Genomic DNA, 19,733 nt, shown 5'->3' with positions numbered 1-19,733 from the left:
AGTGTACACAATGCATTTACGGAGACACGAGCCTGTCGATGCAAAGAAGAATGAGCGGCTCAAGGACCTCAGCAGGCAAGGTAGCAACTGCAGAGGAAAACGGACAGTCGATGTACTGGGTCAAGACCCTCCATCTGAACCCATCCTGATGTGGTGGAGTCTTCCTGCAGCTCGTTTTTTTTTGTCATCACCCCATCTTACGAATTCAATGGGAGCCAGTTCTTACACCTTTACCTCCTGATCACCCTAAATGCTCACCCTACGGGGTGGAACGGGGGCGGGATGTGGGGAGGCATTGCATGAGTGACTAATTATTTCCAAGAAATTTTGGATTAAGGTTACTCAAATATTGCTTTTTTAAAAAAAAACCTGATGTTATTTTAGAATTGTATTGCTAACTATGACTGAAAATGAAAATGAAAAATACTGTGAGGCGTTATCTAAAACTATCCTCCCCGAAAATGGTATCTCTTCCACTGTACTCGCAGTTTGCTGCAGGAGCCATTTCACTTAAATGGCCATATATCTGCATCAGCCTAGTTCACAAAAGTAATTTACCTCACATGTGTTAAAAGTACAAAAAATTATTAACCCTGTTATCTTTTATTATTCAATTGTTCAGAGCTTTAATTTCACAGGGGAATCATATGCTTACCACATCTTCCTCTGTCCAGGAATATATATCTAAGGATGGCAGCAACTGTGTAACAAAAAGTATAAACATTACTACATGATCACGATGGCATTAAATCGACTATGATGGCACACAGAAGCGATTTTATTCGGACAACTTAAACAAACCAATGCTTGCTGCTATTGCCTGGTTGTATACCCCATGGTGTGGTTACCTTGTTAGTGTTAATCAGGTTACTGCATTGCAACTGGGAGGCATTTTTTGGTTTTTCTTTACATGAACTGCGTAAAACCACTACAGCTGTTTGATATTTAAATTTAGCTATGAAGATAGGGTTTCACGCCACGGATGTTTACTTCAGCAACACAGTTGGTGTCTATTTTGTGAAGCATTCTAATGAAGGGCACTTTTGCTTCTTATCCTTGAAGCTTCTCCATTTTCTGCTCTCTCAGTTCCATGCCTTCCTCTTTTAAATGAGATGCAGAGGTTTGAAGTTTTTCACGGTAGTTTTCAACCCTTTTTATTGCAAAGCAAGAGAAATTGATTGTAGAATACAAGTAGTCAACATGATCCTTAAACAATTGAAACGGATGGTCTGATACAGAGAAGGAATAGTAAAGATGAACTGAACACTGGATAATTGTGGATATTACCTCACCAATCCAGAAGCTCGAATACCAGGCACGAACACATCATTACATTAAAAAGAGATACTAGGCCACCTCAGGTAGTAAATTTTTTAAACACCTTTTTCCAAACAGCAAGGTTATGCAATCCTTATGAATAGAAATAGAAATACCTACTGGATTTTCAATTTGCAGCACACTTATCACCATGGTCCCCTGATTGCATTACATTTAAAAGACAAACATTCATGTAAATTCCAGGTTATCATCTGAATGATAAGTTTTATTCCAACGATACACATACATTGCTTGGCTAGACGACTCCAATGATTCAAGGAGTTTCTCTTTTACCATAATACTGTACCAGCATTGAAAAAAAAATCACACACCTGAAGCCACTAGCACTAGTTGACACATTTCTTCATACACTCTGTATTTTAATCCTATCTTATCCATTTGTTATTTATTCTGCTTCTTCGGTGTTCACATTTTTTGCCAAATTTCCCTATTTTAGATTAATGAATAATGTAATTTAAAATTCAGAGCACTGCAATAACAATTCCGTACATGCATTGAAGATTTTGATATTTCACTATATCCAAGCGAAAAAAAACTTCCAGTGCAACATTTTACTCCAATGACAGAACTGATAGTATTGAGTATGATTTTGACAATGGCTGTACACGAACCACAAAAATTCTTACCTGCTTACATTTAGAAAGTAGCCTGAATGAGTTTCAGCAAAAATTTTACTAGGTATCAGTTTTGACTCCCAATATCTTTAGAATGCTTTAGTATCAGAATCAATTGATGAAGTGCTTTTGTAAATTGACCTAGTATTTGATAGATTGATTGTAACATCAATTTAGACAATAAAACAGGATTAATACAAGAACATCCTAAAAGTTTAACTGATTCTCTATTGACAAAAGCTGTTTTCTATAACTTTTTACTTTCATATCTGATATCTGCCATTTATAGATTTTTGTCTTTGATGTTAAACTCTAATGGACACTGGAACTCAACCTCCTAACTTGTTAATGGCAAAACTGGCTGCGAACTTACACAAGTTGGATTCAGTAGTGTGATTCTGTCCAGCCACCTAGAAGAGTAAGAAATGTTTATTGAAAAATACAAGATTCCAAGGAAAATTAACAAGAAGGGTAAGAGAGGAGGCATCTCCTAGTGGGGGTATCAAGAACGAGGGCCCATGTTATCAAAATAAGGAGTCAGGCATTTATGACAGAGGTTGGAAGGTATTTCTTCCCTGAATGGATCATAAGAGTGGTGAAGGCAGAACTGAACACATTCAAGGCAGAAATTGATAGCTAATTGGATAATAAGTGATGTGGGAAGAAAGCAAGCATGTGGTGTTGACACCAGGATTGGAACAGTTGAGATCTTACTGAGAAGTGGGCAGCCCAAACAGACCACTGGTCTGATCCTGATTATTACGTCCATATGTTGACTCGTAAGTGTGGAATGTTTTTAAAAAAACTATTTCTGATGTGTCTTCATTTAAAGTAATTCACTTTATAAGGGCTGAAGTAGAGATGAACAATAACTATTTATATGGGCTAGTCTTTTCTGAATTAGATCACAGAAATTACTGTCCTTTAACATCTTGGACTATTTTTTACTGTGCCCATAGTCTGTTTTTTTTTATCAATTATGCTATTGCTTGCACTATTGTGACTATATGTTGTAATTATGTGGTTTTGTGCAGGTCTTGTTTTTGTCTGGTGGATTTGGAGCTCCTTTCCGGGGAACGCGCTAGACAGTAGCACGATATTAATACGCAGCAGCCTCTCCAGACACTGAATTGGGGATTGCCAAACATTACATGGATTTTCTGGTGTAGTCTGTTTTGTCATATGCTTTTGTGATATCATTCTGGGGGAACGTTGTCTCATTTTTTAACTGCATTGCATTTGTGGTTTCTAAATGACAATAAACTCAATCTGAATCTGAAATCATAGTTTCTCCTTTTTATGGAAGTTAACATTAATGGTGATTTAAAAAAACAAATAATGCATACAGAACTTTTCAAATAGAGAAATTAATGAAATTGTGAGGAATGGTACAAGTTGTAAAAAAGACAATTTGACTGTTTTCCATTAAAGGTAAAAATGTTTGAGTCACATATGGCTGTGCTGCCCATTGCACTGTGTAAATGTTTCATCAGCCCTCTGACCAATCTAATTACAATTTCAACACTCCCCTAAATTCACTCTACTGCCAAAAATGTCGTTTTACAAGTGTTGAAAAGATTGATGAGATAACTTTCAGCTCATCAGGAAGAAATACATTCCAAGATCATACGTAAAATATTTAAACCCCAAAGACATGTAAATAATGTGGCATTTTTTAAACAAAAACACTGGTTAATGCATTCCTATGACCTTTTATGTCTTTAATTAATGTAAGCTGAAAATGCTTAACATTAAAGCTAAACGTTTAAATACTGAAACATCTGTTAATAATAAACTTATGTATTTCTGGAAAATGAAGACCTTGATATACTAAGAGCACTCTAGGTACAGCACTGTGCAGAGGTCATAAGCACATTTATATAGCTATGGTGCCTAAGACTTTTGCACAACACTGTAGTGATTTTATACATTGCACAGTAATACTGCCATGAAAAAAAAGCCAATTTCATGACACGCATGGATGATGATAAATTTGATTCTGATATGGGTCTCTACTGTGGACTGAGAGTGGGAAGGGGGCAGGGAGAGGGAATCGTCGTTAAGAAAAGGAAAAGGGAGAGGGTAGGGGGCAGAGAGTACCAGAGAGACATTCTGTAATGATTGATAAACCAATTGCTTGGAATCAAATGACCTTGCCTGGTGTCTCACACGCCACCACCTGTCCCACTCTCCTCCTGCGGGGCTCCACCCACACCATTCCCAACATCTACGTTCTACGATGTTCTACGAGTCTGTGGTGGCCAGTGCTATCATGTTTGCTGTTGTGTGCTGGGGCAGCAGGCTGAGGGTAGCAGACACCAACAGAATCAACAAACTCATTCGTAAGGCCAGTGATGTTGTGGGGGTGGAACTGGACTCTTTGACAGTGGTGTCTGAAAAGAGGATGCTGTCCAAGTTGCATGCCATCTTGGACAATGTCTCCCATCCACTCCATAATGTACTGGTTAGGCACAGGAGTACATTCAGCCAGAGACTCATTCCACCGAGATGCAACACTGAGTGTCATAGGAAGTCATTCCTGCCTGTGGCCATCAAACTTTACAACTCCTTCCTCGAAGTGTCAGACACCCTGAGCCAATAGGCTGGTCCTGGACTTATTTCCACTTGGAATAATTTACTTATAATTATTTAATTATTTATGGTTTTATATTGCTATATTTCTACACTATTTTTGGTTGGTGCGACTGTAACGAAACCCAGTTTCCCTCAGGATCAATAAAGTATGTCTGTCTGTCTGTCTTTGCTTCCACCAGATTTACGAACTTACTCTTCGCTTCACTTTGACAAGCACAGTGCTGTAGTGAGGTACTCCAGCTATATATTCTGTAAGTGCCCAAGACTTTTACAAAGTACTGTACTCATAACATAATACACCAGATAACATGTAGCATACTTTCTAGAAAATTGCATTGAATCTGCCATCTGCTTTACTTCAACATTCCATGAAAGAGCCAAATTTTTTGTTTTGATTAAACAGAACTAATGAGGGCTGAGCAATCCCAGTGCACTGTGGTGACCTTATTTGATAAAGGCAACATTAAAGAGTTTTCTACTTCATCGCTAAAAATAGCATTTTTTCTTTCATTAGTCAAGAGACACTATTGCTGAAGGCAGACTCTAATTTGTAAAAATAAATTACACTAGGTTAGACAGCAGAGCCCATGAGAAGACTTATTTTGATATTTATCTGCCTTCATTATTTCAGCAAGCAGGGAAGCATCAATAACCAACATTTCCAACTGGTGACTTCATCCAGGCAGTAACAGTTCAAAAAGAGGGATGGGAATTAGGTAATTATTACCACCAATAATAAAATTATTATAAGCAAAGTAGTATGAACAGTCACCATAAGCACAGAAGGAATCTGATGAACCTATATGAAAAATGCCTTAGCTACTTATTAAATATTATGAAAACAGAATTAAATTTTTAGAATTTACAGTAACTAAAACTCTTCTTGGGCTTCCAGCTGGGTACAGGTATCAATTTTAACCAACGCTGCGATGACAAACTCTGCCATGCTCCTCTGCATTCACAGGGAATTCTATAAATGCTAGCCATCCTGAGTCTCAGGTCATCTTTAACCCACGTAAGCTGTGATTTAAGCTTCCTTACAGATTTGTGGATGGTATAATTTTAACAAAGATGCAGGATTCGCTTTAAGTAAGAACTGGAATTCAATTGTAAACCATGTGGGACAACAGAAACCTGATTGGAGGAGGACTAATCAATCAAGAGAGACGGATGATCGGGATATAAATTCCACTTGCTAGACATGCCCAAGCATCATGCATAATGAAGATGGCAGAGTTTGTAATCAAAACGTTGATTAAAATTGAAACCTGTACCCGGCTGGAAGCCTGAGAAGAGGATATTTGTTATATATGTTGGGAAAGCACGAGATCCTTTTTTACTGTAACTACTTCTGTCCATCTACTCTCCAAACATATTACATTAAGTGGGAGCAAACAAGTTTGAATGGATAAATTTTACTTTTGTCCTTCCCTTTTTAAAATTCGCTTTGTTATTGACCCACATATACTTGGGGGTGGGGGATGGACAGGAACCATCCACCTCTATACACTAATCTGCCAGTATCGTCAGGTACTAGCTCCATTTCCAAGTCTCTTTGCTGCCTCTAAGCCCCATGGTTCCAGGAAACCCTACATTCATTGAACTCTTCCATCTTACTTCGCTCAACTACTGTCTTCCTGCTCTTTCTCCTACTTTAAGCTGTCCTCCAAAACTACCTCTTTATCAAGCATCCACAACTCCCCTAAAATCTTGTCAGGTTTTATTATAGTAATTGGTCCACTGGTCGGAGCTTCACACTAAAGCTGTTATATTAAAGCAGACTGTTGTTGCTGTGCCACTTGGTGAAAGATAGAAGAAAGACGTGCTTGATCTGTTCTTTAACAACGTGAGGCTAATACAGTTGGACAATCCAACCTGGTACCCTAATGCCCAGAATGTGAACAGGACACTCTCTGATCTGGTAGGTAGTTATTCAAAGCTTTTAACTACCAGGAGCAGACAAGTTAAACTTGAAGTGTAAAGAAACTGATTATTACACACATTTGTGATAACTCCAGTAGGTGGCACTAACATCTGAAGTATTCAACCCCGACTAATAATGTGATCCTGGTATATATACTATGATCTTCAGCTACCGGAACAAAGCAAATATTTATTTAAAACTTTATGTTGCACAGTAAATACTAGCCAACATGGTGAAAAGCTGTAATTTTTCGAAGTTATTTTCACATTTTCAAATTAACATTATTTTACTGTGTGAAAGACATGATACATTCAAGTCTTCGATGGAACTTGACTACTGAAGTGCTTGGCATGACCTAACGTAACCTAAAGCAAGAACTTTCTTGGTAATCGAAGACAATCAATTATTCTAATTAATGAAGCTGAAGTATTTACTTGTTTGTAGCTGAGCTTTGATGAATTTGCTTTCAAATTAACTTAACAATAAGTTGGTTCCTCAAACTTAGCAAAGAAATAATACAAATAACTTTTTAAAATATTGTTAACAAAATGGTTAAATAAATGTAATGCAGAGCACATAATACTTTGCAGTAATGCATATAGTAAGGCTAATTTAATTTTCCTCTTAAATGGAGTCAGATTAATTTTATTTCAATTACTCTCCAAAATAAATATGGACTTCTTGCAGTTAATAAAACAATAGGATTAACGATTTATCAATCAGATCATTCACGTCAGCCTTTTGTTCTATTGCAATTGAATCAAAATAATTTGCAATTAACGACATTTCAAGAGAAGGTCCGCTGGGTTTGTACAGAAAGACTACCAAGGTGATTAGGAATAGTAAATATTAGAGATCTGAGCAATTCCCCTCTTCGAAAATGAAACCAAACTAACTCCTTTTCACTTAATATAAATGGAAAATCTATAATATTAAAAAAAAGATTCAGTGAGATTTTGAATCATTTTGCAGAACAACCAATGTTCATGTTACTCATTTTTATCCCCTTTTATATTCTCTGCAGTTTCTTGCAGTGGTGGTCACAAATCTCTAATTGCTCATTTATTGCTCCAAACCAATCCTGGCTTAATTTTCTCCTAAAAGCTGTTTGATAGCACAGAGAATTTTTACTTGCAGCATTCAGCTTGAACTCAGTGATATTGCCACTCATTTCAGGCCATCATAAACACAGGAAGATGTTTCAGAAATAAAACAAAAAGGAACAAGGAAGCATAGGTAACGATGTATACACTTATAAACCCACTTGAAGTTATAAGCAGTAAACGAATCCAATTAATCATCTTGTGACATTGATTAGCAATAGTAGATAAATCTTGTCAAATGGTGTAAGTATAAAGTAAGTTTTGTTTATTTCAGGTTGTATTTATCAGTAGGACAAAGACATTTTTTCATAAGTCAATATTACATAATTGTTATCGAGATATTAATGAACAGATTATCATGCATTTGACATTCAATATGCGGATGAGAAGAAATAGCACCAAATAATAATTTCAGGAAAACTTTGAATTCAACTAGTGATTAGGAACAAAATTTAATGTGAAGCAATCATCGAGTCCTTCATAACAAAGCAGTTGAGATGTATCCTATGATCTAGATCCTATGATCTAGAGGACAAAGTTTCAACAGAGGTTGAAATTCTAACCTATTAAACACCCAGGAAGAAATTTACTTTGGGAGACTAGAGTTAAACAACTTAGCAGTGGACGAGCATTCTACTCCATGTCTAAAATTTGGGAAATGTCATTGAAACCAAATTTGATAAGCAAAATGTACAGTTATTACTATACTGTGCAATTAATGCCCATATTTGACAGTGAAGCTGTGCTGTGTGGAGTCCCAGAAACTGATCTATTCAGCAATGATAGAACACTGAGATATTTCCCACCAACTGAGCTCAAAATGTAATTCAACTCTAGTTGGAGGACAATCTGGAACTAACTGACCATTCTAAAGCATGGAACAGTAAACAGAAACAATAGCAACACAGTTTAGGAAGGGAGTCTTTATTTCCCCCAATTTGTACAGAAAGGAAAGAGAACACAGACAAAAGTAAATATGCTACTACGTCAAGTTTATTGAAAAAGAAGAAATAGAAAATAAGTGAAACTCAACAAGGAAAAGCAGTTTACATCAAAACAGCCATTAATAATGTTAATAATCTCAAAAGTTGTATAAATAGATTTCCGATCTGTTATAAAAATGTGTTTAGTAATGAAAATTGAAATGTTCACATATTTTACTTTCCACATTCAAAATTTAAACTTTTATACTTTTTTTCCATTAAAGGTTGCAGTTCCTCAGAATTCCGGTTGATAATGTAAGGAAATAACAATGCTTCAATCTTTGTCATGCATACAAATACCACTTGGAACAAAACTACAAAGCTTACAGCATTAAGCACTGCTCTAGGAATATTAAAAACTTTGAACAGCTTTGATTTGTTGCAGAAAATGAAAAGATTTACTAGCTTTACCATTTTTGTTGCTTTTGTAACTCATATAAACTCTTTGATATTTAGATTTAATCGCTATCATGTAACCAATGACCAAAATCCATTGTCATGTTAATTTTTTTCCCTCTCCTTACAGAGGTAGATTTGGATGAATTCTGTTTTGCTTGCATATTTATCTGAATCCCAGACTGCATGACAGGTCCTGCTAGGTTCATAGGCAGGATACTGTCAAAACCTTTCATCATTTGGTGCAGACTTTCATTCATGCCAACTACCTCCCCGTTACTGGTAGCTGTGATCTGACATGACATCTCAGAACTGTTTGACTCCTCTGTCTCAGACTGATAGAAAGACTCTTCAGAAAACTTTGCATGAATAGGTAAGAAAGGCTGAGTAAAGAAAGAAGAAAGATCACAGATGAACATAAAAGCAAAATAATGTTAAATATCAGTAATGGAGAAATCTCGATGGCACACAGAATTGACATGCTTTACTACTCCATTTTTACCTACCAAACATTTCTATGAAGTTCCACTCCATGCAGCATGGACAATACATAGGCAGCTTTATCAAGAAAATTGAACCTTTAACTGCATACAACCTTTCAATCTTGTGCTCCTGAAAACTTATTTTTATTGCTTTGTATCAGTCAATTTAATTCATACTTTTTTTTTATTAGAAAAAAAATAACTTCCTCTCATTTCTTTTGGATTTTTCTTTACCTACTCTTGAGTAGCTCATTTTATTAACTAGATACTAAAATGAAACTATGCAGAGAAGTCCTTCATTGCTATTAAATACATGTACATGTGACACAGTAGCTTTCAGGAGAGAGCTCCTTATGTTATAGCAATTAATCCTTCTATAGAAAATGCTGAAAAATATGTACAAAGATAGTGAAGTTACAACTTGTGACAGTCATAATAGGAAGCAACTTTCCAGAATATATCAAAATTTTGAAACCAACACTCTGTACAGTTGGGCTCCTTCAAAATTCCAAAAAATGAGCAAAAAGCTAACTCAGTTTCCCAAATATATTTTGCATTATGGTTAAATCTCGGGCCCCACTGAAGCAGTTACTGTGACGCTAATACAGCTCAGAACATTTGGGAGTTCGAAGTTCGATTCTGGTGCCATTCCATAAGAAGTCTCTATACACCCTCCCCGTGGAATGCGTGAGTGAGTTCTTTCCAGGTCCTCAGGTTTCCTCCCTCTGTCCTAAGATGAACCGGGTAGGTTAACGGGTCATTGTAAATTGCCCTGTGATTAGGTTAAAGTTAATCATCTTTGTTGGGGATTCCTGGGATAGTGTAGCTTTAAGGGCTGGGCGAGCTTACTCCACAATATATCACTAAATAAATAAATCTTGATATAATTAGATCTTCCCTCAAGTACAGGAAGTTATGTAGGTAGTAGATGATCTGAAGAAGTCTATAATCTGCATTCCAAAGCAGTCAGCACAAAGCTTCCATTGTAATAATGTCATAATGTTCTCCAACAAACCTAAAAATCTGGTTGCATTTTTTAAATGGTAGATTACCCTTCTTACATGCAGAATGACAAATGAAGAGCATAGTTTTGTTTAGATGTTTCAGTTGATGATTAAGTGATCTTTCTTAATCCTAGTTAAATGTAAAAAATAATTTTAATATTTCAAAGTCTATAAACTAAAGTCCAAATAATAAGTTTGGACACTTACCGGAGCACTGGACTGTTCCAGCAGGTTTTGCTCCCACATTTTCAAACGTCTTTCTCGTTCCTTCAGCTCTTGTTCTTTCGTGCTCAGATCACGTTCCAGTTTCTTCAGTCTTTCCAAAGTAGCCTCAATTTCACATCTGCCGAAGACAATCATTCTAGTCACTGACAGATATAATTTGTTACCCATTTTTAAAAGCTGAAATCTAAAGATCATTTCATTTCTGAATTTGGAAAGAAGTTCTATATTTTGCGCCTTATTTCTGCTTCTCAGTTCATCTGCAACGCCTACTAAATAAAATTAATTTTCTATGGTGTTTTTTAAAGTACGCTTTTTTTCTGGATATCATGTCAAAGACTCTCAGAGTGACATAGAGCAGACAGACAATATATTTTTTCCAGAATTGAAATGTCCAACACTAAAGGGCAAATATTTAAGGTGAGGGGGGTAAGTTCAAAGGAGATGTGAGGGGCAAGTTGTGTTTTTTTTAAATAGGGTGATGGGTGCCTGGAATGCTCCTCAGTCTGGGGTGGTGAGAGGCAGATACATTAAGGATTTGGAAGAGATGCTTAGATAAGCATATGAATGTGAGGGAAATGAAAGGCTGAGGATATTTATGGAAGCAGAAGGGATTAGTTTAGTTGGCAATTTGATTACTGATTCAATTGATTCCTGGGCTCTACTGTTCTCTGTTCTATACCTGATTGCCAGGGGCATGAAGAAACACTGGAGGTAAAAATCTTCTGGTAAGATGGTGGTGCACATGGTCTCTCCAGGTCCAACCAAAGGTGTAATTATTCATTCTTTACGGCTTTTTTTTTGATTGGATATAAAGATCATCAAGTTCTGCAGGTCTACCCCATCAGCGAGGTGCTCGATAGCGACGGAGCTGGATTTTATCAACACCATGTTGCCATCTGGATTTGCTGCATGCGTTGCTGCACGGAGGTGGCATGCAGCCCAATAAATGGTGACAAATGATGGTCTTGGGCAACGTAGAACACTGCAAGTCCAGTCCACTGGTGCAGTGGCAGACCAGGCCCTCACGCCACGGTGTCACCTGTTGCAGCCGCTCAGGAGAGGAGAGGCCGTTGGTGGTGTGGAGACAGCAGAGGCCTCTGTGGATGCACTGGAATTCATATTGTGATGGGGGCTGACTGTGCCAGTCAGTGCTGCCCTCTAGTGTTCAGTCAGTGGAATACAAGGTGCAGGCCATGCTCAGGGCCTTGGGCTATTTTAATTTGTGTGACTGTGTGTTTTCCTGCCTTTGTAACTATAAGTGCTATTTGCTTTCAGTGCTGTGTTTTGCACTTTAGCCCCAGAGGAAGGCTGTTTCGCTTGGGTACGGTTGAATAGCAACTAAACTCGAACTTGAAAAGCTTTAAGTTTGGGAAGCTTTGGCTCCTGTTGGTTGTAGCCTTTTCCTCTGTGCACAGATTCAGGAATATGTTCCAAACTGCACGGCCACAAGATGCAAATGCAGCTGTGGGGTAGCAGATGTGGGCCATGGGCTGGGCCTAGCATGGTAGTGTTCATCACTTTTACAACTGGAACTTGTCACTCTCCCTTGTATCAGTATTTTCATATGTCGCCCAGGCTTCCTCACTCGTTGTTGGGGAAACACTTTGAACAGGCTGCTTTATTCTCCAACCTCAGTAAAGATCTTCACTCTGATTCTCCACTTCTCAGTCTCCAAAAAGACTAAACACCTTTGAGATCTCAGGTCCATCATTCCCAGAAAAACTCCTTCCCCATGCATTCCTCAGTGCCATCCCATCATTTCCAATGTAGTAATTCACACCCGGTAATACATCCCATACCCCATTTCAATGATTTCTATATCTCACGTAAACAAATATATGTATTACAACCTTCCTCTGCTGCAGCTTGATACTCTCTCCCATTTCTTGAGTATGGATTTGCAGAGTTAGACATTTCAATACTATTGGAAACAACTGTTCAGAGCAATCAATAATTAGACATCAATTGTGTGTAAAATGTTAAGTTTTTTGTCTGACTTTGGTAACAGCTTAATAGTTAAAAATCCCAATGTCATTTTTTCACTGTCAAAACACAGCAGCTGATCTTGACCAGCTGAAAGCAATGCATGTGATAACCATACTGAGCAGTAGATCACCATCTCTCCATAGCTGAGAAGTGTTTTTAATTGGTTATTATTGATGTAAAAATCTATAAATATTGGTGATGTCTTTATATGTGATGATCGTGAACGTAACTCGAAACCGCTACCATCTGAACCTGTGCAACTCAGCTGCTTAACCTTTAACTTTTAGTTTTGTATCATTACTTTTTTAAAAAAAAATCGAAAATGCCAGCAGACTTCTAAAATGTTAGACTTTTTTATTTGCTTTTTGACAGCTGTCAGGCAAATTAAACACATCCTTAAATAGAAATCAGCCTGGCCACTTTAATGGTTAACTGAGGCACGAGTGTAGAGGAAACTCTAGCACTCCTATAACCGTGCCAGCAGGGAACAGCTCAGTACCATATCAGGCAGTAAATTACTCACTGTGCTCCTGCTCAGAAATTCTCTTGTGCACAACGCTCTTGTACTGAATCACACTTTTGAATGTGGATTTTAAACCTTTTGTATGTGGAATGGAAGCAGACTGCTGAGTACGCAAAGTGTGGAACACCGAGCACCGACACTTACATATCCAGGCCTACAATCTCAAGTGGAAAGAGGAGAGTCAATGCCTGCTTTAGTATTAGTTAAAGGGGTTTGGCCTTTTCTGGTCTACCAAAAGGCAACGAAGGCATGGATATTCTGGCACACAGGAATGAAGAATTTTACTTGAAGCAAAGGCCTTTGTTCTGTTGTGTCCAACCATGATTGTAACCTAAAAGTATTACCACCTGAGCCTGGTTCTAATGCCTTGGGCATTGCACTTGATGTATGATGCTGTGGAGGCCTTGTAAACAAAATTAGCTCCATCCATTCCACAGTGCAAGCTTGATGTGCCTTTTTAAACGTGCTTAAACAATCTCTATACTAACCTAATTTTAAACTGCATGTCTGTCCACACAATTGTAAGGCATATGATTTTTTTTCTCTAAGCTCCTGGTACAAAATCTATTAGTACAGTTAGTCTGTACTTTTGGTACATTATATATCCTTGGACACTTAGCTTACAACTAGAATCGTCTTTCAGCCATGATTCAGTGAAAATGTAGGAGGAACTCAGCAGGTCAAAGAGTATCAAAGGAAAAGAGTAAACAATTGATGTTTCAGGCTGAGACCCTTCATCAGGACTGGGGAAAAAAGAGAATTTAGAGCAAAAAGGTGGGAGGGGGCAGGAAGAAGTACAAGTTGGTAGGTGATAGTTGCAATCAGGAAAGGGGGAATGGTGAAGCGAAGAGCTGGGAAACTGATAGGTGAAAGAGGCAAAGGGCTGGAGAAGGGAGAATCTGATAGGAGATTCCTTAGTCCTATATATCTATCTAATATAGGGTAGCAAGAAAGGAGCTTAAGAAGGGGCTGATGAGAGCAAGAAGGGGGCATGAGTAGGGTAAAGGAAAACCCAAAGGCATTCTTCAATTATGTGAAGAACAAAAGGATGACATGAATGAAGGTAGGACCGATAAGAGATAAAAGTGGGAAGATGTGCCTGGAAGCTGTGGAAGTGAGTGAGGTCCTCAATGAATACTTCTCTTCGATATTCACCAATGACAGGGAACTTGATGACAATGAGGACAATATGAGTGAGGTTTAAGTTCTGGAGCATGTTGATATTAAGGGAGGTGTTGGAGTTGTTTAGGGTTGTTAAAATACATTAGGACTCGTAAGTCCCCACAGCCTGACGGAATATTCCCCAGGCTGCTCCATGAGGCGAGAGAAGAGATTGCTGAGCCTCTGGCTAGGATCTTTATGTCCTCATTGTCCATGGGAATGGTACCAGAGGATTGGAGGGAGGCGAATGTTGTCCTCTTGTTCAAGAAACTAGTAGGGATAGTTCGGGTAAGTATAGTTCAGTGAGCCTTATGTCTGTGGTGGGAAAGCTGTAGAAAAGATTCTTAGAGATAGGATCTATGGGCATTTAGAGAATCATGGTCTGATCAGGGACAGTCAGCATGGCTTTGTGAAGGGCAGATCATGTCTCACAAGCCTGATAGAGTTCTTTGAGGAGGTGACCAGGCATATAGATGAGGGTAGTGCAGTGGATGTGATCTACATGGATTTTAGTAAGGCATTTGATAAGGTTCCACACGGTGGGTTTATTCAGAAAGTCAGAAGGCATGGGATCCAGGGAAGTCTGGCCAGGTGGATTCAGAATTGGCTTGCCTGCAGAAAGCAGAGGGTCATGGTAGAGGGAGTACATTTGGATTGGAGGGTTGTGACTAGTGGTTTCATGATTTTTATTAACGACCTGGATGTGGGGGTAGAAGGGTGGGTTGACAAGTTTGCAGACAACACAATAGTTGGTGGTGTTGTGGATAGTGTAGAGGATTGTCGAAGATTGCAGAGAGACATTGATAGGATGCAGAAGTGGGCTGAGAAGTGGCAGATGGAGTTCAACCCAGAGAAGTGTGAGGTGGTACACTTTGGAAGGACAAACTCCAAGGCAGAGCACAAAGTAAATGGCAGGATACTTGGTAGTGTGGAGGAGCAGAGGGATCTGGGGGTACATGTCCACAGATCCCTGAAAGTTGCCTCACAGGTAGATAGGGTAGTTAAGAAAGCTTATAGGGTGTTAGCTTTCATAAGTCGAGGGATAGAGTTTAAGAGATGTGAGGTAATGATGCAGCTCTATAAAACTCTAGTTAGGCCACACTTGGAGTACTGTGTCCAGTTCTGGTCGCCTCACTATAGGAAGGATGTGGAAGCATTGGAAAGGGTACAAAGGAGATTTATGGATGCTACCTGGTTTAGAGAGAATGCATTCTGATCAGAGATTAAGGGAGTTAGGGTTTTACTCTTTGCAGAGAAGGAGGATGAGAGGAAACATGATAAAAAGATATTAAGAGGAATAGACAGAGTGGACAGCCAGCGCCTCTTCCTCAGGGCACCACTGGTCAGTACAAGAGGACATGGCTTTAAGGTAAGGGGAGGGAAGTTCAAGGGGGATATTAGAGGAAGGTTTTTCACTCAGAGAGTGGTTGGTGCGTGGAATGCACTGCCTGAGTCAGTAGTTGAGGCAGATACACTAATGAAGTTTAAGAGACTACTAGACATGTATATGGAGGAATTTAAGGTGCGGGATTATATGGGAGGCAGGGCTTGAGGGTCAGCACAACATTGTGGGTTGAAGGGCCTGTACTGTGCTGTACTATTCTATGTTCTATATTCTGCATTAAAAAAATCGATTGAAATTCACTGGCATACCAGTGATCATAATACGTCACACTATTTAGAGCACATGGTATGAGTTAATTGCATTTTGTCATCTGAACATTTTTCCTGCAGGCGGCTTATGCTGAAAACCAGATGCCAGAAAGTTCTTTATAAGGTATTCTAAACCGACATTTCTGAAAGTTATAAAAGAATGCTCCATCAGACTTAACTGAAAATTGCAGGCTCATTTAAGTGTCAAGCCATTTCATTCAAACAGCATTGCTCAAACTCAAATCTTTCTATGGAATATACCTTTCCATATATAACCAAGTCAGTATTCTCTACCCATCACAATCACTTATATTTACTAATTGTTGAACTCCTTTGCCAGTCACAATCTTCTCAACTGCTCATTAATGTCCAGTCTCTGCCTACATCAAAAATGCTTTCATATTATTTTTCCTTTACTCCTTACTATTATGCTCCTCTTGGTGCTTATACATCTATCATCAAAGCGTCCTATCCATCTTGAGTCCAGTCTAACTCTGCTCTCAATTTTCTACCATCCTTTCCAATTTAGCTTTCATACAGAAACTGGTCTAAATTTCCAGATCACTGCTTCGCCCACAACTACTAGAATTACATTGCCCAGCAAGATTAAGATCTGTTTTAATCTTTCTGCCAGAATACGAAAATGCGGGCTGTCACCTTCCCCCAACGGAGTTTGTGATCTCAGTCGCATGGTCAAGGAAATGTGTTAGGTGGGAAGGAAGACTAGCTATTCCTTCTGCAGTTTTTAAAAAATATCACAAGATGGCACAGAAAAGGCTCCAAGCAAAATAAAGGATCAAATAATCAATTTATATACTTAATTTATTAGTCAATTATAATTAGCTATCAAAACTACAGTACATCTCATTTCTAAAGCTACTGTTTTACAATGGCAAAATAATTTAACTGAATCAGGATTGCATTTCATCAGTCCTTATTTTGGATCACATATTTTTGTAACTTTAATTAAAGTTATGAATTTCTAGTTTAACTATTATCCACATCTCAGCACTTGCACCATCATTTAAAGATGATTTCATATTCGTATGATGCAGAAATTGTATAGTATCGAACTTCAATATATGAACACTCATTAGTGTCTGCTGAGTCACTGCCAGTATGTTTTCGGGGAGAGCAACGCTATTTATATGATCTCATGTGACACATAAAAATAAAGCTTTACCTCATGCTCGTGCTCATTTTTTCCATCCAGTCAACTCTGTCATGCTTGATCTTCTTGGGGTCATAATTTGATTAAAATATTCATGGAATTTATTACAAGTCTATTTGCATTGTCCTACTTTTACTTGAACATTTTTTTCTGCCTAGATTTATTTTTTACTTTGGTCCAGCTACTGTCAGCACATACTCTTGAACTAACGTCACCACTTTCAAGAATATAGCCTGCAATTACTTAATACAGATTTGAGTGAAAACCATTTCCCCCCGCTCTTCTGTTGTCCACTCTTTTACCTCCTCTCGCCTGCTAATACATCCTCCTATGTCCCCTCCCCCTTCCTTTCTCCTCTAGTCCACTTTATTCTCCTTCTTCTCCACCCCTTGACCTTTTCCACCCATTTGTCTTCACCTTTCACCTCCCCTTCCCTCCACTTTTTTATTCCGGCATCTTCCCCCTTCCTTCTCAGTCCTGAAGAAGGGTCTTGGCCCAAAAGTCTGTCCACAGATGCTGCCTGACTTGCTGAGTTCCTCCAGCATTTTGTATGCGCTGTTTTGGAATTCCAGCATCTGCAGAATACCATTAACAACAATATTTATTTATTTACTATAATCTACAAAAAAAATCAATTAGCTTCCCCATAACTTATAATCGGAGCTATCAGATCAATGAGATCTAAAATTTGAGTTAAATGTCTAACCTATGAATCCTGAACGTAATGACTGAATTTTTGTTTTTGAGGAAGTGAAAAAGAGTTAGTGAGAGAAATGAGTTTGATTTGATGCTTTACATTCAACCTATGGCCAGGCTCAAAAGAGTGTGACTGCGAGTGAGGTAGGTGAGGGATTCCAGAGGTAGTCCTGTTGGAGACTCAGACCTTGAGCTTGTCTAACAGTCTGATATTCTTACTGCCAGTAGGAGCAATGTAACCATTGCACCATGGTTCATGGAGCCATCCTGCAGGGTGGGAGAGAAATGTCATTGTAAATGGTGATAGTGTAGTCAGGGAAAGGACCGAGAGTCATGAAGACTGTGTTTCCTGTCGAGTGTCCAAGTTCGGGATGCCTCATCCGACCTGCGGAGGAATTTGGAGGAGGAGGAGGAAAAAGATCGCTTTGTTGTGATCCATGTGGTTAGCAACGATGTGCACATCTTATAGAACAAGAAGTTCTGCTGAGGGAATATGAGCAGCTAAAGATTAAAATTAAAAAGCAGAACTGTGGCGACTATTTCCTGGCACATCCGAACCGGCTCACAATTAGCCAGCGTTCCGGCTAAGGGAGATAGCCTACGGGGGCTTGTGAGCACCTGGATGGCTTGGGAGACAGACCTCCATCGGCTTTAATGAATGAGATGTTGTCTCTGGCTGACAGACACACACCCTGCCTCATGTTTGAGCAGGCATTCCTGGAGCAGCTGCCTGAGGACATACGCCTGCTGCTGTCCGACGCGGATTTCAGCGACCCCCGGAAGGTGGCAGCCCGGGCGGACTTGCTGTGGAATGCCAAGGAGGTGAGTGGGGCATCCATCGCACAGATCGCCCGGCCACGCTCCCAGCAGCAAACCAGTCCAGGCCCGGCCACAGAGCCCGCCAACCCCCGGCCCAATGAACACTGGTGCTTCTACCACCAGAAGCCCGCCGTTGTCGCCCGCCCTGCAAGTTCCCGGGAAACGCCAGGGCCAGCCGCCGCTGATGGCTACGGCGGCTGGCCATCGGGATAGCCTCCTGTATGTGTGGGACAAGCGGTTAGGACGCCGCTTTTTGGTCGACACCGGTGCTGAGATCAGCGTTTTACCTCCGACGAGTTATGACACCCGCAGCAGGGCACCGGGTCCCCCCGAGGGCCGTGAACGGCAGCACAGTAAGGACCTATGGCACCCGTACAGTGCAGCTACAGTTCGGCTCCAGCCAGTTCACGTGGGACTTCACACTGGCCGCCATAGCCCAACTGCTTCTGGGTGCGGATTTTTTGCGAGCTCACAGCCTACTGGTCGACCTGCCCAGGAAGAGACTGGTCCATGCCGAGACCTTTCAGACGTTCTCCCTGGGTGCAGCCCAGTTGCCAGCCCCTCACCTCGGCTCCATCACGCTGTCCGACAACGACTTCACCAGGGTCCTGGCGGATTTCCCTTCGGTTCTGGCACCGCAGTTCACAGCGGCCATGCCCTGACATGGCGTACAGCACCACATCCCGGCCCAGGGACCACCCCTCCACGCCCACACTCGGTGGCTTCCCCCGGACAAGCTCCGACTGGCAAAGGAGGAGTTCAAGAGGATGGAGGAATTGGGGATCATATGGCGGTCCGACAGCCCATGGGCCTCCCCCCTGCACATGGTGCCCAAAGTGACAGGGGGCTGGAGACCGTGCGGCGACTACCGCAGGCTGAACGAGGCTAACACACCGGACCACTACCCTGTGCCGCACATTCAGGACTTTGCAGCAAACCTGCACGGCGCACAGATCTTCTCCAAGATAGACCTCGTCCGAGGGTACCATCAAATCCCGATGCATCTGGACGACGTCCCCAAAACGGCTCTCATCACCCCGTTAGGCCTTTTCGAGTTCCT

At 40.0% G+C, this 19,733-nt stretch overlaps 1 protein-coding gene across 7 annotated transcripts in view; it reads right to left on the bottom strand.

Annotated features, from left to right (window-relative positions):
• Positions 1–19,733, bottom strand: part of LOC132392587 (mitogen-activated protein kinase kinase kinase 20-like) — a 130,891-nt gene that overhangs the window by 57,571 nt on the left and 53,587 nt on the right. For 6 of the 7 annotated variants that reach the window (XM_059966662.1, XM_059966665.1, XM_059966660.1 and 3 more), the window contains 2 exons: positions 10,647–10,782; positions 656–700 (listed from right to left, as the gene is read on the bottom strand). In XM_059966662.1, coding sequence (XP_059822645.1) covers positions 656–700; positions 10,647–10,782 — 181 coding nt within the window. Of the gene's footprint in view, positions 1–655; positions 701–7,926; positions 9,337–10,646; positions 10,783–19,733 lie in introns of those variants that run through there. The other variant, XM_059966667.1, reaches the window with a different exon arrangement.

The sequence above is a fragment of the Hypanus sabinus genome, chromosome 4 (genome assembly GCF_030144855.1).
Source record: "Hypanus sabinus isolate sHypSab1 chromosome 4, sHypSab1.hap1, whole genome shotgun sequence".
In the NCBI taxonomy this organism is placed as follows: domain Eukaryota; kingdom Metazoa; phylum Chordata; class Chondrichthyes; order Myliobatiformes; family Dasyatidae; genus Hypanus; species Hypanus sabinus.
The sequence above is the reverse complement of the archived record's forward strand: the minus strand, read 5'-3'. Positions and strand labels throughout refer to the sequence as shown.